Source organism: Haemorhous mexicanus, chromosome 10 (genome assembly GCF_027477595.1).
Source record: "Haemorhous mexicanus isolate bHaeMex1 chromosome 10, bHaeMex1.pri, whole genome shotgun sequence".
NCBI classification, from domain to species: domain Eukaryota; kingdom Metazoa; phylum Chordata; class Aves; order Passeriformes; family Fringillidae; genus Haemorhous; species Haemorhous mexicanus.
Genome location: NC_082350.1, coordinates 3,424,824 through 3,449,299, shown reverse-complemented (window position 1 = coordinate 3,449,299; position 24,476 = coordinate 3,424,824). Strand labels below are relative to the sequence as shown.

The following is a 24,476-nucleotide window of genomic DNA, read 5'->3' as shown; positions in this document are numbered from 1 at the left end:
TGTGCAGAGACAGATGTGGGGTGAGCACACACTGCTTTCCTTCTGGTGGGCAAGGCCCTCCCCTTGCTGCAACCCCAGGGAGCTCTGGCCACCAGCCCTACCCTGGCCACCCCCTGCTCTCTGCATCCCTCAGCGTGGGATACAAGCCCACACCTGACCTCCTGCTGGCTTTAATCACCTGTTGCTGCAGCAGCCGGAAACTCTGGAGCAGACAGGAGCAATGGCCCTGTCAGCAGGGCTGGGACTGGAGACAGCCCTGAAGGTAAGGCACTGGGAACAGCTCAGCCTACAGCCACCCCACAAATTGTCTGCACTCAAGCAGCCCCTCAGTAGCCCCAAGCCAAAAGCCAGGCTGCCACAGCCCCTCCCTGCCCCCAGGCCCAGCAGCAGCATCAGCAGGGACACCTGTGCAGGCTGCAGGACTGCTGGACCCCCCTCACCCCCCCTTGAACCTCTGTGGTTCTGCTGCACTCACTCGTGTCCTGGAAATCCACATCGTTGCCGATGTTGGCGTTGCCCAGGCGGTTTGTCATGATCTTGAGCTGCATGATTTGCTGGCGGATGGTCATATCTGGCTTGGTGATGTCCACCTCCACCTCTGGGTTGTTAATCTGGTTAGCCAGGCCATCCCCCATCACTTCGGGCAGGTAACTGGGAAGGAAGGCAGAAGGTTTAGATGTCTCCCCCCAGCTCAGCTCTCATCCTCCTACAGGCACCAGGGATAATCCAGGCTCTGTGAACCCCAGAGAGGCTGCAGCCAGTGCCACTGACTTCTGGAACAGCCTCTGCAGCTGGTGTTTGCTGGGCAGCCCAGCTCTCTGGATGGCTGAGCCATGCTGCCATGGCCAGACCCAGCAGAGGGGTCTCAGCTCGCAGGAGGTGGCTGGGTGGCCTTGCAGCACCCCTGTCCCAGCATGGGGAGGGATTTCCTGCAGGAAAAGCAGAGGGCTTGCTCTCAGGCTGGTACCAACGGGCCCACAGTGACACTCCCCTACGGAAAATCTCTATCTCTGTCCATATGGGGGGCTGAGGAGATTTTAATCCCTGCTTGGTTAAATCCTGTGGAGACTGACCCCCTGGGACCCCTGAATGGCCCCAGTCCAGTTTGAGCAGACAGTCTCCCAGGGAAGCTTAATTAGCTGGGAGCTGTCAACCAGAGCTGCACTGCTGCCATCCACAGTGCCCTGGTCCTTCTGGGACACTGCTGGCAGCAATGTGAAACATGGAGAAACTGAAGGTGTTGACTTCAGGCTGGCAAAAACAAGCCCAAGAGGACTGTGGAGAGAAGAGGAGAAAGGTGCATATCCAGCAGCTGCCAATGTCCCCTCAGCCATCCTTTAACCTTGGCTGGGGTAGGAACTGTTTCTGCAGCTGTTGGATGTCACCCAGGTGTCCCCTCTCAGAGGGAGCAGCATTTCAGAACAGGTATGGATAGAGAGATGTGTATGCAACTCTCTGAAGAACCTCTGGAGCTTGGGTGGTAAATCCAGCCCTTCTGCCTTCTGAGTGCATGTGGAATTGCAGAACTGCTTCCTTAGTAGAAAACTACACAGTTATTTCATGGCGAGTGCATTTCAGTGCTAAACCCTCAACACACAGCAAAATGACACCAGGCTTGCCATTCCCAGGTATGAGCATTTCTGGAAATGCAGCATTTCTATGGACAGGCACAGACTGCTCACTCTGAACAAGGAGGGCTGGCTGTGATGATGTGTGCCTTTTCAAACCCTTCCTCTCTGCCCAGGCTGGTGCTCCTGGCACTGTGAGCCACTCCATACCTGCCCTTGGTCATCCCATTCCAACATTTGTCATCCGACGCTGAGCTGACCATTACTTTTTTGCTGCACAGGGTGCTGGGCAGGGTGATCCAGTATGTCTTGAGAGCTGTCAGATTCCCTTTGGCATCTAAAACCTGTAAGCAAAGGGGATGCTCAGGCTCACAAGAGCTCTGGGGTGCCCCAGGGCAGAGAAAAGTACAAGGATTCTGCATGTTTTTTGTTTTACCATCACAAAATCTGTTTTCATGCAAAATAGGACGTATCATCGACCTTCCCCTAAAGACCAATCATCAACCCAAGTGCCCCAGGCTAAAGGTTGCATGCCAAGCACTGCTCCAGTACCACAAGACCAACCAGGAGAAGACCATCAGACTAGGAGCCTCTTAGGTAAGTTTCCCAAATCCCTGGGAAGTTGATTATCAGCAAATGGGTTATCAGAGCCAACCCTGCAGAGGCAGGAAGGCCAGGTGTGCTTGGGTTACAGCAGCACTTGATGATCTGATCTTCTCCAGCCGTGGGGCTCCGCAGCCCCAGCACCGTGTGACCCGGCCCGCAGGACCCGGGAGCAGCTCCGGACACAAACCCACCAGCATCTCCAGGGCCTGGGCAGAGGACTTGGCTTCCAATGTCACCTTCCCCCGTCTCTTCTTGTCCTCACTACTGGAGCCTTTTGTGCTGATTTTGGGATTTCCACAGCCTTGGAAGACCTGAAAAACAAACCAAACTCTCCATCCCATGTTTCGATACTGTTCCTTTTATTATTTAACACTCCACAGTTATGGGGGTTTTTCCTTCTTAAGTATATTTATCCTTCCCATTGCCAAGATTCTCAGAGATTCTGGCTTAGTTTCTAGTGCCAGATGTGTTTTCAGCACATTGTAACTGGTTTTGGTTACAACTATAAAGCAAAATATTCAGCAATAACACATGTTTTTGGATGAGTCGCCAATATTGATATTAAATTATTTATAGCAATTTTATCTGTTCTTCTTATGACTGGAAAATAAAATCCTGGGAAGAAAAAGATGGGAGTTTCTCACACTCCTTGCATCAGTGGTGTGGGCTTCAAGACTGCAGAGCATGAGAGCTTCACTGATGGACAACAGACTGATGTGGGACTATCCCCATGAGTCCTGCAATCAACATCCCCACGTGGGAAATCAATGTGCCTCCAACAGGGCACTGCAAGGACAGCAGATGTGCCACAGTCTCTCAGGCTGGATGTTTCAGGGGCAAATGAGGCAGCAGAACTGATTTACCTGTTCACTTCAGGTACCTCCTGTCATGCTAACTACCTGCTCAGGTGGGCTTTGTAGCCAGAGGGCAGCAGAAGCACTTGGAAGATCCAAACCCTCAAACCTGGCCTCTAGGGTGACATGAAGGGTGTCCTGGAAACTCCTGCTTCTCCCAGCCTCTGCATCAGCAGTGCAGGCAGCTGCAGATCACCAGGGCTGGGCAGCTGAACCTCACTCCTGGCAGGAGAGCTCAGAGGGCCAGGCTGGACAAAGCACCAGAGGTCAGGAGGGACTTTGCACTGTCAGTCTGAGTCAGGATATGCCAGCCTTCACAAAGGAAGCCACCTGACTTGAAATGAGGGCTCCAAGCTTGTTGTGGCTGCCAGGGTGCTGTCAGAAGCTATTGATAAGCTCAGCCTGGTGTCCCTTCGAAGCAGAGGAGGCAGGGCCAGGCAGAGCTCTGCTGACACAGCTCGTGCCACCTGCTGAACGTGCTGGCTTGGGCATTCTGTCAGCCAAGTGCTAACCTGGCCAGGAGCCCCTGTCTGTGTGTCTGAGGGACATTCAGCCTCCAAAGGCCCCTCCTGGGGGGCCCTGTCCTGCTGGCCAGATGGACCTGATGGCTGCAGCAGTTCAGCACCAAGCCAGTTTGTTTGTTCATCAGTCTCGTTCGCTCTGTGCAAAAAACCCACCCTGAAAACTGCATGTAGAGCATTTTCAACTTGCTTCTACCAAAACAAAACCTTGGTTTCACTGCTATATCTTGTTGGCCTATTGCTGGCCCCTTCCCAGGAGATAAAAGTCTGGGGAGGTGTTCAGGACAAGGGCAGCTCCAGCACAGTGTGGTACCAAGGTGAACCTCTTGCCATTCTAAACACTTCAGGTGAGAAATGCAAACTACTGCTGGAGAAAACAACTCCAGCAGACTGAGGGGCCAAAAGTTCCTGAATAATGGGAGCAAAGAGGTGTTTGCAACCTCTGACAGCTCCCGCTGCCTGAAATCCAAGAGAGCCACAGGGAGAAAGGGAACTGTGAGAAAGCAGGGAGTGGGCTCCATGCTGCCCCAAACACAAGGCTTGGTACCACAAGTGCTTCTTTAGAGCTTTACCCAGATCCCAGGACAGCCTGTGGCTGAGGGTGGCACTGGGGCCCAGGGCCACTCTTGGCTCCTCTCAAAGAAGGCATTCTGTAGGGAGGAGTGCATCCTGTGCAGGTGCAGCTGCAGGAGCCAGAGGCTGTGAACTGCCCACTCGTGGCATAACAAAGGGCACAGGACCTTTGGCACCAGCCAGGTGAACAGGCACTGAGAGATGATTCTGCACGATTGAACTGTGAGGGGATAAAAGCCCAGGGGTTCTTTTGTTGTCCTCAGAGGCACCAGCTCAAACTTTTTTTGTGTTACTGTGCTGTGAATAAATTGCTTTATGGAAGAGGTCTGAGGCTGCCATGGGAAACCTGGGATGGAACCAGCGAGGAGAGCTGGTCTGGCTGTGTGAGTGGGATGTGCAGGAGTCAAGCATGGACCTGGGGGTTGTGACCTGCCACTCCCAGGGGCTGTAGTGACAGCATGATGGTGGGAGAGTGGCTGCCAGAGAGCCTCCTGTCTGCTCAGACTGGGAGGTTACCTTAACAGCAGTGCCCTTGGCCTGGGTCATGGCCTTGGTCTGAGATGGCCAGGACTGGCCTGGGACAGCCCTGAACTCAGCTGACACCAACATCCTTCATCTGATGGCTTTGCCATGCTCAAAACCAGAGCTCAGAGCTTGGCAGCTCCTGCCCTCTGCTAGCTGTGCCACCAGCAGAGTGCTCCATTCACCTGGTCACAGGTCATACTGAGGAGCTTATCACTCATGTTTGGTTGCTCCAATCAAACACCAGCTAGACTGTTTAGCCCCTTTCATTTCACCAGATTTACTGTATTCCTCTTGGAAACACCTTTCTTTGCAGATGTTTTCCCACACCATGGATTTGCTTTTATGTGGAAAGCCTCAGTCTCACCTAATGAGGGAAGAAAGAAAATTGCCTTTCATGTCAGGAAAGAAACCTAACCCAGTACTTGGATGCACTCAGCTGTTAGTGCTTTGATGTGTGCCAGTGAATTCCTGTTTGCCAAGCAACACTTCTGGCCCTTCCCTTATCCAAAACCCAGTTAGGACCTGTCCCACTTCTTTCATCTGCATCTCTGCCCTGACTGTGGGATAGCTGCAGGACCTGGGGAGGGTCTGGGCAAAAGGCAGGAGCCCTGGAGGGCTGCTTTTGCTCCCAAAGCTTCTCTTACCTGCAGCTACAGAGGTGACTGTGGTTAAGTGGATAAATATACTGAAAATAGAAGACCAGCAGAAGAGACCTTCATGATACATACTTCTTAGGAGACAGGTGAGCCTCAGGAGAGCCTGGTTTGTACTCTCCAGATGGACTGCCAGATTGCAGCTCTGTCCCATGGCACAACCTGATAGCCCAGTGTTTCTACTGCAGAAGGTCCCCTCGAGGCAGGTTAAAGCAGCTGCCTCCTGTCACTGGGGACTGTGCACTTTGTGTAAATGCCTCAGCTCAGCCAAAACATCTCAAAACTCTTCAGCACAGAGGGCTCTGACAGCAAATGGCACATGCACCCCCATCACTGTGTTTGCAGTCCCACCTCCTGTGCCTGTATCCAAAGGAGGCTGGCTGGATGTGGCAGAGAGCAGTATTTGGAAACACCTGCAAAGGTGGGGAAAACAACTCTGCCTGTGTCAGATGGGTGGTAGGAAACCAAGGTAATTTATCATTAAGAGTGCCCATTTGCTCTGTTTCACTCATCACCTCTTCCAGTTCAGCTGAAGAGTGAGCACAAAAGAGCACCTGGCCCTGGCAGTGGCACATGATGTGTCCTCAGGCAGGCCCAGGCACACTCTCCTACCTTGCTTGTGATGGAATCTTTGTTTTCCTGCAGGTTAGAGATGGCTTCAGCAATCCTCATGTGGATGGTGCCTATCACAGTGTCCACGTTGTAGGGCCCGTCGATGCGATCGGCCACCCCCATCAGGGAATCTGCAGAGCAAGGCAGGCACAGCTCTCATCATCTCTCTGGGCAAAGCAAGGCAAAGACCAGCTCATGCTGGGTGGGAGAAGCTGCTTGGCAGGTCTCCTTGCTGGGACACAGCTCTCCATTTTCACCACTGCCCAGGTGTACACTTGTTTTCCCTACTTTTTGTAGGTGAAGCCACTCTCTGTGGCAAAGGAACCTCCTGCAAATGCTAAGTACACTTTGGGTAGAGTGTTCACCTAAAGCAACCAGCATTTCCCTGGGAGATACAGAAAGGAAAACCAGAAAACTGCTGTAGAATTATTAAGAAACAGCAATACTTGGCCCCCACCCTCCTAACTCAGTGAATGTCTTCAGCAAAGCACTGCAGCCAGGAGAAAGTGTGAGAATTGGGGTCAATAAGGTGCCAGAGATAGTGGATGTGGGAAATAGTTTCTGTGGCAGTGAAAGAGAGAGAAAAGCAGTAATTCTTCTCACCTTCACCTCTGGAAGGACAACAGCCAGGGAGATACCAGGCTATACAGGTACACAAGCAGACCAGTGTACACACAGGACAGGGAGTGACTGCCTCAACTCTCTCTCTTGTCTTGGAAAGCTCTGATATCCAAGCACTCCCTCCCACCTGCCCTGGAGGCTCCTGCTTGGATGGCTGCTTTGGGACTGTGCTTGACTTGCAAAGAATTACCAGTCTCTGCCTACCCCCAGAGACAATTCTCAACACTCCAGCTGGGTCTGAAGGAAGGACAGCCTATATGCTCTCAATATAAGGGAGCTAATTTTGGTAACTTTTTGTATTTTGGTAAATAAAATCTCCTGTAACACTGAAGGGCTCTCAGTTTAATTCTGCTGCCACTCAGGGGTCGTGGTGTCATCTTTGAGATTGTGTTATTTCAGACAAATAGTGCCTTGCAGAGGCACTAATCTTGAGATACAGACATTTAAATCAAAGGTTGCACCCCAAAATAGTGATAAATTATATCTGAACCACTTACTATAAAAATCTCCCTTAATTTGACCTGCCTAATTTGTCAAACTGAAAGAGTAACTCTGTTTTTAGTGTAACAAAATCATCTCTGGCTACACAGAAGGGCCTGGAGAAGGGTGAAGGAAGGACACCACCAGGGAACTGCTGCCTTTGACTCCATGATTTGCTCCCATCCTTGATCAGTTTGTGACCTCTGACACTGAAATGTAAAACTGCAATTTGAAAGAAGCTCCAATTTCCTCTTAGCTGTCACCCCGTGACAGTGTCTCTTGGGAAGAGGAAACCAGAATAAATGTAAAATGCACATGGAACTGCTTCCCTGTCAATCAAGGAAAGCTGTACAGCGGTGTTTCAGGAGAGGCTGTCATCCTGCCAGGAGAGAGTGACAGGAGCAGTTGGCTGGCTCTGGTCAGAAAGGCCAAAGGGCCACCAAACCCCTGGAAAAGGGACAATTCCTCCCCTCCTTTAGAGCAGGCTCCTAGTTGCTCCCACAGAGCATTTCCAGTCAGCTGTGGCACAGCTGGCCTGGGCACCTCTCCAGGCAGTGCCTGCTCTGCTTCCCCATCCATGCTGCAGTGTCTCTCGAGAGGCAGGTGACACTCCTTGACTTTGCTGGGGTTTTTGTTCTCAATGCCAACCCCGAGCCAGCCTGGGGGCTGCAGCTGGGGCTGAGCTGGCAGCTTTGCTGCCAAGGCAAGGGAAAACAAGGCCAAGCCCAAGGCCATGTCCTCTGGTGCTGCCCTCTGTGAGCCCAGACAAACAGCAAGGCTCCCTCAGGTCAGATCACTCCAGCTGTGCAGGGACAGTGGGACAAAGAGAGAGGAGCTTGCTGGGTGATGCTGTGTGGGCACAAGGAGGCTTGAGAGGTTCAGCAGTGCAAACAACTCCCCTGAGCCTCCCACCGTCCTCTCTGCTCACCAAACCCAGCCCCAGGGAGCGCAGGGGTGATGAGGGGCAGCTGTGGCAGCTATAGCAGGGAAAGGCCATCTCACCCATCAGGTACTTCCACTCGGTGCTGAGGTCGGCCTGGTTGGCCAGGCAGCCCTTGACGACGTTCAGGCAGTAGTTGTTGCAGGGCCTCACGCTGGCCATGCCGCGGCAGTGCGGGCAGTACATCAGCTTCATGATGGCACGGGTGCACTCCTGGCTGAGGGACACCTGTGGGGACAGGAGAGGCACAGACTGCTCAGGGGCTTGGGGGTGAACTCCCCCTCCCCTGGGCTGAAGGAGGTGGCTGTGGTCAGAGAGGCAGCACAGCCCTGGGGACGTGGGCCAGGAAAAGCCATTTCCCCTCTCCCCGCCCCTCCTCCCCGCTGAGGGACAGGATCCCGGGGCAGCTGCAGGGCCTCAGGCTGGTCTGGGCCCAGGCCTCGGGGAAAAACCTGAGAGCACCATCCCCCCTCAGCCAGGCCTGCTGGGCACAAGGACATCTCAGGCTGCCCACCAGCTGTGACCTGGACCCTGGCATGGTGCATGTGTGCCATCAGTGCCACCACCATGCCCCTTCTGCAAGGGTCTCTGCTGCTGTCTGCAGACCCAGGTGTCCCACACACCCTGCACCTCCAGCTTCCTGGGGGATGCACAGTGAGGCCCTGGACACAGAACCTTCCCAGCTGGCATCTTTGGAAAGCAGAATAGTCCTGGGGGAAGACTTGCACAATTCCAAAATGTTGGGCAATTGAGAGCACTCGACACTGGGAAGTGACGGCTCTCTGCGAGCACTTCAAGAACTGCAGGCAGACCTGGGCCAAGCCACGCTGTGCCAGCAGCTCACAGGCCCTGCACATGCAGCTGGCTCTTTGCAGGACTCTGGAGGTGGCTTTGCCACCTTCAATTAAAGCACCCTGGTCCTGCAAGCACAGAGCCGGCAGAGAGCAGGGCCACAGCCTCAGCAGCACAGCAGTGTCCCCCCAGCCCATCAGCCATGGGCCAGTGTCCCCAGCTGCCGTGGGCAAGGGCTGGCAGTGCACTGAGGGATGAATAACAGCCTGGCAGGCCCTGCAGGGCTGCTGGCACAGCTCCACCTTCCCCTGTCTTGCTCTTTTCTCTTCTGTGGTCATTTTCTGTCTTTGCTCAAATCCATTTGCAATTTCCTTGTAAATCTTTTAAAATCATTTACAAAAGAGAAAATGAATGTCTGTATGAAGTCTCCCTTGGTTCCACATACTTGACACTCACAAGGAGCCCAGAGGGGAGAAAAGTGACAGAAGGGGCAAATCTTGAAAGGAGAAATCCCTGGGCCTCCAGCTGCAGCTGCAATGCTGAGAACTCTTTTTACTACTTGTGAAAAACACTTCGAATGTGGCCTTCAGGGGGAATCCAGATTCAGTTCTGAGGTACCCTTGGGAGAGTGTGAACATGCTGAGCCCAGTACCAGAGGTTGTATCAGAGAAAATCCCTAAGCTAGCCCCTCCTGAAACTGCCTGTGTGGTAGCTCCTCACTTCCAGTAAACCTTGGAAAACAGGTGCTGGATGGTGCTGAGGCTTCACTGGGCAGGAATGCACTAAAATAACCTTGTGAGAACCTTCTTCAGGATGAGGACAAGAATTTTTAAGTTTCGGAGAGAGAACCCAACCAGAGATTGCTTTCCTGGCCTGGCAGCCCAAAGGGGACTGAGGATAAACCTGTGGCTAGTGGGGCTGAGCCTGGCAGGAACCCCCCACACCCCAAAGCTTCCCTCGGCTTCCTGGGCCAGCTCTGGGTCCCTGTCCTGGACAGCTCCTGCAGGCAGAGTCGGCTGCCATGTGCCTGTGCCACCAGGAGATGGAGGCTCTGTCCTGCTGCATCACACACACACACTGCACCTTCAGCACAGGAGGAACAGTGCAACCACCGCTGCCTCAGCAGTGCAACAAAGCACAGGGACAGGCAAACAAAGGAGGAGTTTATTTTTTACCTCAGGGTTTCAATAACCATGGCTGAATAGGGGCTGAAAAGACACCAGGTAAGAGCACAGTGCATGCCAGCACAGGCTGTAGCTCCAGACCTCCTGAAACAAGAGTGCTCACACAAAAGCAGGGATGCAGATGGAAAAGGGGCTGTGACCTCCCCTTCCCCAGGCAGAGCTATCACCAACATGACACAGTGACACTCACAACCCAATCCTGTACCCTGCCCAGGCCATCAGCTCCTGAACACAACTTGGCCCCTGTGTTGTCATGGCACAGCCCATCCCTGCTCAACTTGCTCATCCAGCTGTGGCCATGGGGCACTGTCACCTCCCACTGCACAAACTGGCACCTGGGGCACAGCTAAGTCCTGAAACATGGGGCTTCCCACAGCACTGAGGGCAGCCAGAGCATCACTTGCCTTTCCCACACACATCCCTGGTTGCACTGCTCAGACTTTTGGAGCAGAGGGAGCTGAAATGCTCTGGAAAACAGAAGCACAGCTGTGCCTGCAGGAAGCACCCCTGAGTTGGTGTGGACCAGCCCCCCCAGGCTGAGAGGACAGCCACCAGCAAGGACACAAAGCTACTGATACCCTGCCAGAGCCCATGGCAGGCACTGGAAGAGGCAAGAGAGAGATTCTGGCTTTGAAAAGTATCTCCAAGGTCCCGTGCTGCAGAGAGCTGCCTTCTGTCCTCCTCCCCAAGCCACTGACACCAGTCACACTGCCCATCACCAGCCACAGTGCCACCAGCCACACCGTGTCCATGCCCCTGCAGCTCCTCTGGGATGCTGCCACCTGCCTTGGGGCAGTGGTTGTAGCCAACAATGGTGCTTGAGGCTCAGTTTCAACTCCTGAGAGCATGGGGGGCAGGGGGTGGGGGGGAAGAAGTACTTGTGCACCTCAGTTTCTGGATGCCAGAGGGTGCACTGGCAGTCTGTCACTCTCACAAGGTGGCTTTGTCTCCTGGAGGACAGTGCAGTGTCCCACTGCCCCAGGAGTGGGAGCTGGCCCCACAGCCTCCACTGAAGATGAGCAGGTGGCCATCCATCACCAGCATTGCTCTGTTGAATCTGGCAGGTGTCGAGTGTTCAGCCTAATCTCTTGGCAGAAAGGATAAATATTAATTTTTTCAGGTGCAAGACACCAGGCTCCACTCCCTTTCCCCAGAGAACGACTCCAGCCTGTCCTGTTGGCAGCAGCAGTCCTTTGGCACAGGCTGCAGAGGCCAACTGAGAAAAAGAAGGATAAGGGAGCAGGAACAGGAACCACACCGAATATTTTCTCTGTGTTTTGCTTGGCTAGAGCTCAGTTTCTCACTGTTCCACCCAGCCCATGGAATACTGCTCCACACAGGGCAGCGGAGAGGGAGGGCTTGGGGCTACCAGAACCCCTCCCAGCCCTGATCCTGCACCTTCTCTTTGGGGCACTTGCAGCATATTAAGGAACAGAGTCCTTCAATCATCTTAGGGTGCTCATGGATTAGTTTGCTGATGTGAGCTTCCAGGTTTTTTTCATCAATGCTGTATACACACAGGGGAATCCCAGCTCCAGTTCAGAGGGGCTGAGCTTCCCTCCAGGATATGGATCCAACAACACAAGCAGGGGGCACTGCAGCTGTCCTGCCTCCCTTGGGCACAGCCAGCTCCAGCAGTGCAGTGGGGAGAGGAGCTCCTGGGCCTGGAGCTGGGGGACACACCCCCCTTCCCTCCCTGGCAGCTCCTCCCAGATGAACTCCCCCAGTGGCAGTGAAGCAGTTTCTCCAGGCTGGAAAAGGCAAGACCGACCTCCACCTGCACACTGAGACATCTTCACCTCCAGTGCTTCTGCTCTCACCCCTCAGCCTTCCCAGGAAGCTGAAACACTGAGTTACCCCCTGCCCAAGTGGGTGCCAGCTAACACCTGCAGGGAGTCACTCCAGCTTCCCAGCACAGACCTGCAACAACTGATGGAGCCATGAGCAACATCCCTTCACCACAGGTGGTCAGAGGGCAGGAGCATGAAAAGTCCTGCAGATGGAGTGAAACCTGATCACACTGCTCCAGCTTTAACTGATGTGGCACAGCATGAAGGAGTACATGACAATAATTGATTTCTCTAAGTGCCATCAACCTGGCCCAGCCTGTGGCTGGTTCTCCTTTAAGGAGGCTTTAGTGGCACCTATAGTCTTTTCTTAGCTCAGTGACCTAGAAACTGCATTAAGATGTCAAGAGAACATGCACAATACAGTGGAGAAACCATTTCCCAAGAATCTGAAGAAAAGATCATTATTATTGAGAGATATGGCTTGGAGCCAGGGCACTCATTCAGTTGTCAGAGGTATAAATAAAAATGCAAAATAAAGCTAAACTCAGCTTAAAAATACATTGATTGTACGTCACTGCTCAGCTAAAATCCACATACTCTATTCTGATCACAGTGACATCCACAGATACAGTCCTTTGAAGTGTAAGCCCAGTGATGAAGTGATAAGGAAAAAATGTTATCTTCTAAGATACACCCAAAATAGGGGAGAAATCTTACTGAGCAATAAATAATTTTAATTAAAACTACTTTACAGCTGGGGATCCAATAGTAGCAATGAGTAATGCAAAGGGAACAGGTGGCTGCCTCATAAAAGGCCCAGTTCCACCACAAGCACTGCCATTTCAGGTGCAGCTCTGTGCTTTTCCATGGTCACTTCCCAAAGGCTCATCTGCCTGTGTTTTGGTGGAGCCACCCAGCCAGATGTGAACTGCTGCAGGCAAAGACCTTTGCAGGCTCTCCTGCCTCCTGCCCTGGTGCTGGAGCTCATCACAGGTTCTGTGAGCTGGGATTTGCTGTGTGACTCCCTGGCACAGTGTTTGCTCAGCAACCAGCACAGAACAGGCACGTGGGGAGATAATTTGACAGAAAATTGAGAACACATAATTCTCTATTCAGAGTGGCATTGGTTTCCTTAATTTTTCCTCCTCCTGAGCAACGCTTAAATCAATTACAGTGAAATTAATGACTTTTACAAGCCATTTGCTGAGAGGATGGGCTGGGGGATTAGGCACTAACTGGGTTCCTTGCCACCCCCCAGCCAATTTAGAAAACATTCAGTGTGAAAGGCTTTTAACAAAGAAAAAAACAAAAGGCTCCTGCCATGTAGTTTATTAACGTGCTTTCCAAGCAGAGAATCACAGAAACACAGGAGGCTTGAGGATAACAAGAAGTCACCAACTCTCTCCCTCTGCACTTAAGGAGAGCAAAGTTACCCTTCACAGCACCTAAACACAAGTTTAGAACAATTATAAACTTTCTGAAGCACAAACACAGGGAGGACAAAGTACTTGCAGACGGGCAAGCACTCAGCTCCAGTGCATGAGACAGCCCTGCAACAAGGGCCCAGAGACACCTGAGTGCTGCCAGCTCTGGCCATGGCCAGCCCTTTAGAGCCCACAGGACTCACAGCAGCACTCTGGCCAAAATGGGCTACATTTCTCTAGAACAGAGAAAAAACTTTCCCATCCTTCCTCTCTGCCTGTGAAGAACAAATCAAACTTGGGATTAGCATGTTCAGCCCCAGTTACCCATGTCTGCACAGCTGCAGATGCTCAGAGGTAACAAGAGCAGATCTTCTAGAACCATGCAACCCTTCTCCCTCAGCTCCACCATGGTCTGTTCTGAAGCTCCTAGCCAGGTTATGTGCTGATTTTCCAAACAGAACCCACTGATCTGCAGAGCTGTTTGACAGTGTAAGACTTGGTGCAAAGAGAGGTGCAATTCCTCCTGACCTCAGACCTTGCTCAGCCTGCAACACTGGCAGGGATTTTACTCTTCTGAACTGGGACCTTGTTTGAGAGGTCTCACAGAAGAACAGAAGGACAAAGAGGAGAGGCATTTTCTGTTATTACCCTAATGCCTAGTGCTTCAAAAATATCCAAAGCCTCCAAAAATACCCTGAGCTGCATCAGGGCATGAAAGTGCCATGGAAGTGATGATCTGACTCACACACAGCTAAAAGCAGCTATACCCTCCTCATCACAAAAACCATTTCTTTATACAAGTCAATTATTTCCTGAAAAGGGGTCTGAAGGACCAAAGTGTGGGATATGCAGAGAGGAGGGCCTCAGGGAACTGCAGCTGAAGAGATATTAGTGCTGGGAGCAGCTCTGTCACATCCTGCAGTTACAGGGTCAAGCAATGATCCTTCCTTCCCATCCCAGCTTCCTGAGAGCTGGAGAAAAGTGGAGCTGCAGGAAGCCACAGGTATCTGGACAATCTTTCCACCAGTGGCAGCACCAAGCTCCAACCAGAGCAGCACAGAGTGTTAGGAAACACTCTCAAGCACAGAGCCTGGCTTCCAGGCATGGGACTGACCCCAGGGCCCGTGGCAGGGCTCCTCTGTGCCCAGCAGTGCCAGCTCCTCTGGCACCCAGAGCCTGCAGCCAAGCTGCAGATGCTGCTTTTGAAGTACTGGCTTCAAACAAAGGAAAGAAAAGATTAAAAAAAAAAAAAAAAGAAAGAAGAAAAGAATTATCCGAACCCAAATCCTTTCTCCTTTTGAAGCCTGGCTTAAAAGCAAATGAGAACCTGCAGCCTAGTTGCAATGTGACTGGACTCCTCGGCCTTCAGGGGCCTTTAAGTACATCTGAAAGGCATTTAACACCAATAAAATAAGTTGAGCTCTTGCTAGTATTTTTTCCTCCCCCCCTTCTCCCCTTGCACATTCCCCCCAGACTGCTGTGAGCCATCTGTGCCTTGCTCCCCAGGGGAAGCAGGGTTAGGTAGAGTGGAGAGATTTGGGGATGGAGAGCCAGGTCAGCCTGGGTGAAAACTCCAGGCTGCTGGAAGTGCTGTCACACCCCCCAGACTGCCAGAGGGACAAGGGCAGGGTAGCTGATGGAGGGATGGGGCTGAGCTGGTCCTTAACACTGCTGGTGGAAGTGATGTTCTCTGGGCTCTAGACCCTCTAAAAATCTTGCCCAAGGCAGTGTGAGGGTGGCCTGCAGGGAGCTCTCTGTGCTGTGGAGTTGGTGTTTCCCACATTGACCATGTCCCTGTCATGTGGCTGCTCTCCCATTCCCTGCCTGGCTCTCATCTCTGAGGTGCAGTGCAGACCCAAGGTGGGCACTGGGACCCGTGGGTTTGGTTTGCTGTGGGGTTGGTTGGGGTGAAACAAAACAGCTCCAGATGTGTCAGATATGTGTCAAAATGTGCCTGCAACTGACTCTCAGGTCTGTTTTCTCAGATAGAAGGCCTTGCTATCTGAATGGCCATTCTAACCTCCAGAAGCAGCAGTTAAACCCAGTGACATCAGGCAATTTAGGTTTCCAAAGCAAGGGATGTTCTGGGGCCAGCAGACAGCAGGCAGGTCTCAGAGGCAGGCGCAGGTGCTGGGCAGCTGGAGGCAGGAACACCTAGAGCTGGAGACCTCCCCAGGGCTGGGGCTGAACCAGCCACATGGGCTGAGCCATTCCTGGCACCCTCACTCATGGGAATTATAAAGGCAGGAGAGGGAAGTTCTGCTAGCTGTGAAAAAACCTTTCTGTGGCAGTGTCTAAGGGAAAGCAGGTCAGCTCTTCAAGCCACAGATCAGGCTGTGTGTGCTGGGAAATGCAGGCAGCTATTCAAAGCCCCTCCAATTACCCCAAATCCCTTGGCTGGAATCCTACAGTTGGGATAAAGTTGTCAGTGTGAAGAACAGCAGCTACAAAAACAGGTTAAGCAGAGGAGCTGATCCTGCTGGGCCAGCAATGAGGAGTCTCCTGAGCTTCCTGTGGGATGCCCAGCAGCCCAGGAATGGGCTCAGAAGGCCAGCCTTGCTCTCTTTTAGAGCAAACCAGCACTCAGAGGAGAGGTTTGTGTTTCACAGGGGAGCTGGCCAGCTCCGTGATCAGAGCTGTCTGCAATGTAGCCATTTCACACTGGGAAACATTTCACTTTTACAGTTTCCCCCTGGAGGGACCCTCAAATATTATGATCAAAACCCAGAAGGGCTGTGATGTTCTTTTCACCTCCACGTGTGTACTGGAAATCTGCTCCATTCACTGGGCAGTCAGTGCCCAGTTTCTCTGGTGACAGGAGTGGGAGCTGCAGGTGTGCCCAGCCCTTGGCTGGTGCAGGGGAGCTGCTGTGGGGAGCACACCCTGCTCCTTCCACCACATGGTCAGCAGCTGCCTTGTGCATGTTTATGCCAGCCCTGATGTAATTAGCACCTTGATGTGTGTTAAATGAACCAAGCTTTCCCATTTTTCAGAGTGAAACTCTAAAAGAAACAGCTGCAGGGCTGACAGAAATATGATTCTTTCAAAGTCTAATGAATTGTATAATCACTTCAGTCATTATTTTGCATCTTCCTTCCATAAATGCACAGCCACGAGTCCTTGGAGCACGGTGAGGTTTGAGCCTCACCAAGCCCATCATTCAAGATCCATCAAGTTCCCAGTCCTGTCAGGGATGAGGGGCGAGCAGGGCACAGGCACAGTGTGCTGGGGGTGGCTGTGCTGGGTCTGGTGGCACAGGGGGACACAGAAAATGCCAGCACAGTTCAGAGCCCCTCCTGCTGTCACCCTTCTGTGTTCAGTGCTCACTGCAGGAGGGATGTGGAGGATGGGAGCTGATGCCAAATCTGTGCCCTTCATGCTCCAGCACACCAGAGCTGCTGTTGGGCCTGAGGCCAGACAGACTGCCTGGGTCCACCCTGCCAGCCCAGCAGCCAAATGACCATTCTGCAGACTCAGGAAAAAAATAAAATTAAATATGATGGCTAGGGTAATCAAGGCAAAGTGGGGCAGCAAAACAGGGAGGAGCATTGTTCCCATCTCGCTCCAGGCAGTGGTGAGGGCACTTGGAGAGGGCACTGACAATGGCTCCAGAGGCAGCACCCACAGCTAATTGGGAGGATCTAGGTCTTTAGATTCCTGTCTAGTACCTAAGTGCCTTCAGATATTAAAATGAGAGAGATCCACGTAGGCAGACAGACAGACTGCTGTCATGTCCTCTCCATCCAGAGGAAAATACTGCAAGCCAGCACCTGCCTGTTCCACACACTCCCTGCTCTGTTCATTTAACACAGGTATTTCCAGCTGGTACAATTTTCAATCCTTTGAAAACTAGATTCAATTGACTTTTAACCACCAGGTAAATATGGGAGACATATATCTACTTTTCTGCATTATTTCTATTCTATTCAGAACACCTATGGGTTTTTATCCCTGAAGGGTTGTGATTGAAACATAATAAGGGATAGAAATACTGAAAAGTAATATGTGAAATACATAAGGATGTATTCAAGACTGCATGCTTCTCATCCAGCTTGATTTGAATCCATCCAAACAAATTCCAATGTTATTACAAAATTCCCTCCCCAGCAGTGCTGGAAAGGAGGAGCAGTGTGTGTGGGGCTGCTGTACCAAGGTGTTTAAAGCAAGAAGGCAGCTGGGGGCAGGGTGATGATTCAGAGAGCACAGCTAGCTCAGGGAAAGGGATATTAAGCTCCTGGGTTTGCAGGGGGAATTGGGATGACTGGAACTTAGATATAAAATGGTTTCAGCCATGCAATCTCACATGCAAACTGCCACGGACAGTTGACTGGGCAAGAAAACATGAGCTACTTCAGCAGAGAGGACACTTCCCTTGGGAAGGAAGGGCAGGTCCCAGCACCCTTCAAGGTCACCCAGTCGTGGGCAGGGCTGGGCAGCTGCGCCAGAGGCTACAGGGGCAAAAGGCAGCCAGCACAGGAGCTGCTGCAGGACCAGTCCTTGAAGGTCAAGAGCTTATTTCAGCCTGGAGCCTCAGCTGGTTCACAGGAAGGGGTTTCTGCAGCACTGCAGGGTTCCCACCTTGGGCCTTCAGTCCTCCTTGCCCTCCTGCTGAGCACAGCCAGTCCTGCAAAGGCTCCCCGGGGCTTTCTGCACCCTGTGGATTGCTGCTGAGCCTGCAGCACCACAGACCTCCAGCACAGGCACTGACCAGCTCATTTTTGGAAAGCCTCACCAATGGCTTGCAACAACAGGAAGGAAAACCAAGGAAAAGCCCAGGCTGCTGCAGCAGCTGCTGTTGGTACCTGGCTGTGGTGAGCTGCAGCCCTGCACCCTCCCTGTCCCCTCCTGCTGCTGACACCAGCACCTGTGGGACCTGCTGCTCCCTGCTGCCACGTGGAAACTCTGCAGGACACAAACCCACACATCTCTGCCATGCAAACCTGAACAGCTCTGTGGTATTCACATATTCTTTGAACAGAGAGAGACATAATTCTCTCTCCCAGGATTTTCCTGGGAAGCTGAAAGTCTGTGAGAAAGCTCAGACAAAGAAGGAAAACAATTCTTATCTTTACTTGCTCTATCTGTTGTTTGGCACATGTGGAATGTGTTATGGAGATTTTTCACCAAAAGGGATTTCTTAATTGGACTGTGGTAATGGTGTTTTAATTGATTGACCAATTAGGTCAAGCTGTGTCGTGACTGTCTGTGAGGGTCACGGGTTTTTCTTTAGGATAGTAAAAGTGTAGTATGTAGTATAATATAGTACAGCTTAATAAGGCATTTGTTCAGCCTTCTGAAATCATGGAGTCAGAGCACATTATTCCCCCCTCAGGGAGCTCATTGCCACAATACAGCTCCAAAGCCAGAGCTGGGTAACAGCCAGGGACAAGGAAATAAATGTGGGGATATGAGGGGTATTGCCACTCAACACTGCTGTGGAACAACACCCTCATAACATCTACTTACAAACACTGACACTGTCTTCTCAGGATCAAGAGGAAGCCAATTTAGATAAATGATGAATACTTTAACAGAAGTGAGATCCTTTAAATGAAGTAACATGTTATTTATAGTTGTGTGTACTTGATGCTGATGCTGTTAAAAAAGATCAGCCACTGAAAGGATGGAGATGTCCCACCAAGCACATGGGACCAGAGTTCACTGCTCTTGAGATACTTTAGCACAGTCGTTTCATAGATGGGAGAAGAAAATTTTATGTTTGTTTAATTCAGTAAGATCAATTTTTCGTCTACTTCACCAGAAAAGCAACTGAAAGCTGAAAGACAGAAGTCAAATATGTCCTTTCAAGCTGTGGAAAAAAGTGGGTATGAAAAATGGCTGCAATCTTAAAGGACATGAGGACCATACTGTCTTTGTTATGTTATTGACTTGTTGGAAATGCAAAACATGTTTAGATAAACATTATTTTCCATATGTCCTATCAGCACATTCACTTAACCATTAAAAACATTTCTAAAAATCTATTTTTAGGACTTTTTAATTGGAATTTGGTTCCCAGACTGACCCACCATGTGTTTAAAAATTACTCATGTGGTAAATAGGAAAGCTGCCATGTACCTTATACTAACAGAAAAGTTTAAAAAAATAAGGCTGAAAAATATTGTGCAACAGTATTGGCTAAATAAAAATGTACTGATAGCTGACTTCAACTTTCATTGGTAAAATGAAATACAGGATTTAGTAAAAAAGCTTATAAAGAAAATTATTGTATTTTGTTTCAAACTCAAATGAGAATCAGCCTTAAGAACATCTACTGAGAAAAGGAAATGCAAACAGCTATTAAAATCGATTATTTGAGTAAGTGTTTCTTGCTTACGTAGCTGGTCTTGCTTCACATCAATCTCCACTACCTTGGGAAAACTTAAAATTTAGAAACAAGAACCAGTGGAGAGCCAGCAAAGGAAAGATTGTCATAATAACTCATTTTCTGACTGATGAGCAAAATTCATTTCAAATTACTTCCTCTCTCTGGCTTTGGAAATGGAACATTACATCTGTGCTCTCCTGACAGGCACAGGCTGCCAGGGCTGCAAGGGGACTTGGAGGACTCTGGGCACCCTTTGGCATGCCCAGGGCAGCTCTCCTGAGTGCCCATGGATGCAGGAATGCAGCACAGACCTGGGCAGCCTCCCTGCCCTGCCCAGTGCCCTGTGTGCCCCTGTCCCCACGGCTCTCTGCAGCAGAACTGACCCAAGGGGGCTCAGCAGTGAGCAGCACGGGACAAACCCAGCCAGGGTCACAGCCACCACTGTTTGTCACCCTGCCTTTCCCTCAGGGCTTTCTGCTGGTGTTTATCAAGGGCTACCTCTCAGCCCTTGCCATTCCTTCTGTCTCAGCTTACTCCCCCAGAGCTGCAGTATCCCAGTTCACTTCCACCACATCTTTCCCAGGAGTGTGCACAGCAGCTGCTCTCAGCAGGTGAAGGAGGGTCTCAGCAGCAGACAGGGAAGATCTCTGGGCAGCAGCTGGCAGGCAGTGACTCCACCAGCACGAGGCCCTCTCCTGTTTGCTCAGAGCTGGAGCAAATGTTGGGTTTGGGCAGCTGCCAATCTCACAGCCAACGAACAGGATCCTAAACAGAGCTGGGATATGTGTTCTCTCTCACCCTGGCATGCAGCATCCCTGGGGGAGCTCCTTCTTCAAGTGCCCTGCACTAGGGATGTTGTGGCTGCTGCCATTTTGGTGGCTGCTACTTCATGCCAGTGGTAAAAAACCCACTTGGCATTGTGCAACTTAGATGAAATCCTGCAATTTGTGGTGACAGCTCAGCTACAGGAACACAGAACCTGCACATGAACACAGAGGTGCTGCCCTGACCCCAGCCAGGCATGGCCCATGGAACCCCTCACTGTGTCAGGGCAGGGTGCCAGCCTGCACATCCATCCTCACCTGCCAGAGAGCCACACCAAGCCCAGCCCGGGTCCCAGCCCAGATGGCAGCACTGCCACTGCTGTCTGTGTCAGGCCAGGTCAGTGGCAGCAAGCACCAATCAGAAGTTTGAGGACTTGGTGTCAGAGCCTGCAGTCTGTCAGGGTGACTTTGCCTTGAAAGCTTGCATGGCAGTAAAGATGAAAAATGGTTCTGCCATTTTCTCCTCATCTGCCCTCAAAGTATTTATGCCCAGCAGGTCTCAGAGGGGCTGCTCCCACATGTGGCTCCTGTTCCTAACCCTGGACTGCCTGGAGCTGTGGCTTCCTCTGAGATAAGGGCAGCAGAAGGCTGGGGAAGAAACACCCTTTGGGCACAGTGAAGAGGCAGCAGGGATTCAAGAAATCTCATGAAATCCACGCCTGTAGCTCACTCAGGGAGGCTCTCCCCCACTTAAAGGCAGCCAGGAGCTCTGGCAAACAGCATCAGCCCTTCTCTGGAGTGCCCAGTAATGCTGCCTCTGCACAAGGACCTGAGACAGGGACAGGATACAGGGGATAAAACTGAACTGGAAGTGTCCCAGAAGCAGAAACCAGGAGGGGTTTAGTAGAAATCTGTAGTTTTTCTGGGATTTGTAAATAAATAAAATCTATTTTTTCCTGAAGTCCAAAGCTAGCTAATTTATTTATGTCTTCATTTCAACAGGCCTCCTTAGTCTTCCTGACCAAAACACTCGCCAGTGCCCCATGTGAAATTCCAACTAACAAAAAGATAGTTTTGAAGACTGCTGCTACCAGCTGACAAGAAAGTTAAATTCCAGTTTCTGACCTTCTTCTGATGTCATAAGTATAGAGCAACATGAAAAATTACTAGAACCAAGGCACCAGCTGTGGGTTGAGTCAAGCACTTCACATCCATTTAACCCAAGTGTAAAAGTTGGTAAAGAAGACAGGGAAAATGAGCCAGTTTTGGTCCTCATAAAATCAGCTCTCAAGAAGGCTGTGCTGAGGTTTTCTGACTCAGTTCATGCAACAACACCACATTGGGTTAACCGCAATGCCAGGGAGGGCTCCAGTGAGAGAGAAATGGTTGGGACCCTCCTAGAAAACCCCCCATCCTAAAGGAATGGACTGGGGAAACTGAGGGAAAAGGAGATCTGTGACTTGTCATGCTCCCCACATCCTGTTTGATAGGAGAACTTCTCTTCCCAAGAGAAGGAAAATTCAGAAAGGGGGGACCAGAATCAAAATCCAGTGGGTCAGAAGCCTACATGAAGGTGGAGGAAAAACCTGCTGCATGTTGGTATGTCAGGTCCTTCCCTTTGGCTGATACCATGGCTGCAGTTGCCCTGCCAGCCTGTTTTACCTACCAACCTCAGCTACAGGCAGGATCATGCCCATTGAGCTGGAAATCTCTGCCATTCAGAGGATTTATGAAAAGTATTTTGCTTTTGTCCCCCTGAAATTACATCATTCTCCTCTTTTATCTGTCTTAAGTGTCAGGAGAGTGTGATGTTAATGAGATGTACAAAGGCTTTTGGGTAGCTGAACAGTTTTATAGTCCCACATTGATAAATTAAAGCATTTGTCACTGTTACCACGTTAATGTTTCTTCCTGAGATCAAAGCCTGGATTTGCTGCATTAAGTGGGACTGTCCTCTGCTCCACATCACCACACATTACCTTCTGAGGAGATGAATTGTGGTTCTGCATTTCTACATCCACAGTTTAATCACACCCTGATTCTCACACCTGCTGATTCCCATCTCCACATGAGGTATGCAAGCCTTTTTTTTTACTATGGATTTTCTCCTTGGTACCTGTGTGGAAAGCCTGACTATCTTGTTTCAGGACAATCACTTTCTTCTGGCTCTGAAAGGCTGTTTCTGCAGTAAAGAATACAGACAATTTCCTTCCTTCTGGAACCCTGGATTCAGTCATATTAATTTACATTTATATAGCACCTTTCATCCCTGAAGATCCCAATGCACTTTACAAACTCCCCCTCTCTGTACACAGAAGCTGTACAAATAGACAGGCTACATAAACAGCCACAGGATCCCAGTGCCAGCCTCTGAAACACATTCCTGTGCCTGTATTCCCAGCACACTCGTGGCCATCCAGCTCTGCACACATCTCCATCAAGGAGGAAAACATGGCAGTGTGATTTAGAGGCATGTCAGGAAGCATGAGGGATCTGGGCAAGCAGCAGAGTGCCTTCACAGCCTGGCTGAGTGACATCTCTGCTGCATGGGTTAAAATGAGGCAAAAGCTGATTTGTTGTGAGTTACATGTCACTGTTTTAGTGTTGTTGGCAGTGCCTGCAGAAGTCCAGCTTTGCTGCTCCCTCCCACTGATGGGTAACCCTCAAGTGTGGTATTCACATGCCCCCTGAACAGAGAGAAGCTGTGAGACAAGCAGAGAAGAAGGAAAACACAATTCTTATCTTGCTTGCTGTGCCTGTCTTGTGCTAAAGGAGAATTATATGGAGATTGTTTACCCAAAGTGAGGATGTTTTGTTCCCTTGGCCTATCAGGGCCAAGAAGTGTGTGTGGGACTGTCATGGGACAGTCAGGAGAGAATCCGAGATGAGTGCAGTTCTGTGCAGTTGTGAGCAAGAGTGAGTGCATGGCAGATTCAGTTTAGATACAATGTACATAGTATAGTATAATAAAGTAATTCATTAGTAATTCATTGGCCTTCTGATGATGGAGTCAGAAGCATCATTCTCTCTCCCCTTCGTCAGAGTCGCCTTTAATTTACAATACTCAAGCAGTTAATTTTTTAAAACTGGAAAGCATCTGCTTGCTTTGCAATGAAAACAAGGGGAAACACTGCCCCCCTCCCAACAGCAGTGGCTGAGTGGCTGCAGCCAAGGTGAGGATGGAGGAGAAGGGAGCACCAGCATACCTGGGACACCTTTCTGACCACGTCGCTGCCCACCAGGAAGCCCTGCGCGTAGGAGCGCGCCGCGATGAAGGCTCGGGTCGCCTTCAGCTTCAGGTCCCTGGGCACCTCCCCGAAGGGCTTGTGCTGCTCGGCGTGTTTGACCATGCAGTCCAGGTACTCGTCTGTGATGTGGTACTGGGGGTTCAGCAGCTTGAAGAGCCTCTCCAGCAGCCGGGTCCAGAACTCGTTGAGGGCCTCCTCCAGGTTGATGTTGGAGCTGCGGTAGTAGCGGCGCAGCTCGCCGTACAAGTCCTTGAACACCTTCACGTTCTGAGTGTACAATTCTCCGTACAGGCTCGGAAAGGCATCATAAAGGGCCTTCTCTGACTTGTTCAACAAATCCTGGAAATAACCTGAAAGATGAGAAAGGAGAGGTGATGTATCAGCCAGACAAGCTGGAATCCAACAGGCTGTGTCTTTGGGCAGCACAACTGAATACCCTGAGAACAGAGAAGGGCCCTAACAGGGCTTTTCCTCCAACCAGCATTACCCACACTCTCAGGTCTGAGCCTTAGCCATGAAGACAGGAGGAGGAACCCCCCCTTGCCCCTCCATGCTGGAGAACCCTGCTCTGGGCCTCTCCAGCTCTTCTGGCAGCCTCCCCTGGAAGCAAAGCTGGGTCTCTTTGCTGAACCCAAAAGGTGTCACAGTGTCACTCATAAGTTTTCCTCATAGCTGGCATTGCTTACACAAACCCTAAGCTGGCACATGTTACTTCCAAAGCCCTTGTGAGACAAAGCAGGGCTGCCAGCACGGTGCCAACCCTGCCCAGGGACATCCTGCTGGTGGTGACAGCCAGGCTGGCTCTGGGCACAGCCAGAGTCCAGGTGCATGTCAGGAACAGGCCCATCTTCCTGGGGACTCCAAGGCAGGGCTTTTTAACTCAGGCCAACGTTATCTGGGCTTCTCATCTCATTTGCTTACTTGGGTGTGCATCCTGCTCTTGTTCCAGCATAAATAACAGAGTGCTTCTACACTCCTGCTTCAGTGGTCTCA

At 51.0% G+C, this 24,476-nt stretch overlaps 1 protein-coding gene across 1 annotated transcript in view; it reads right to left on the bottom strand.

Annotated features, from left to right (window-relative positions):
• GPC1 (glypican 1) overlaps window positions 1–24,476 on the bottom strand; it is a 203,156-nt gene that overhangs the window by 4,093 nt on the left and 174,587 nt on the right. Inside the window, exons 3-8 of the mRNA XM_059854952.1 lie at window positions 23,442–23,833; window positions 8,016–8,181; window positions 5,913–6,043; window positions 2,366–2,485; window positions 1,779–1,912; window positions 476–651 (exon numbers count right to left, since the gene is read on the bottom strand). Of these exons, the coding sequence (XP_059710935.1) occupies window positions 476–651; window positions 1,779–1,912; window positions 2,366–2,485; window positions 5,913–6,043; window positions 8,016–8,181; window positions 23,442–23,833 (1,119 nt within the window). The remainder of the gene's footprint in view (window positions 1–475; window positions 652–1,778; window positions 1,913–2,365; window positions 2,486–5,912; window positions 6,044–8,015; window positions 8,182–23,441; window positions 23,834–24,476) is intronic.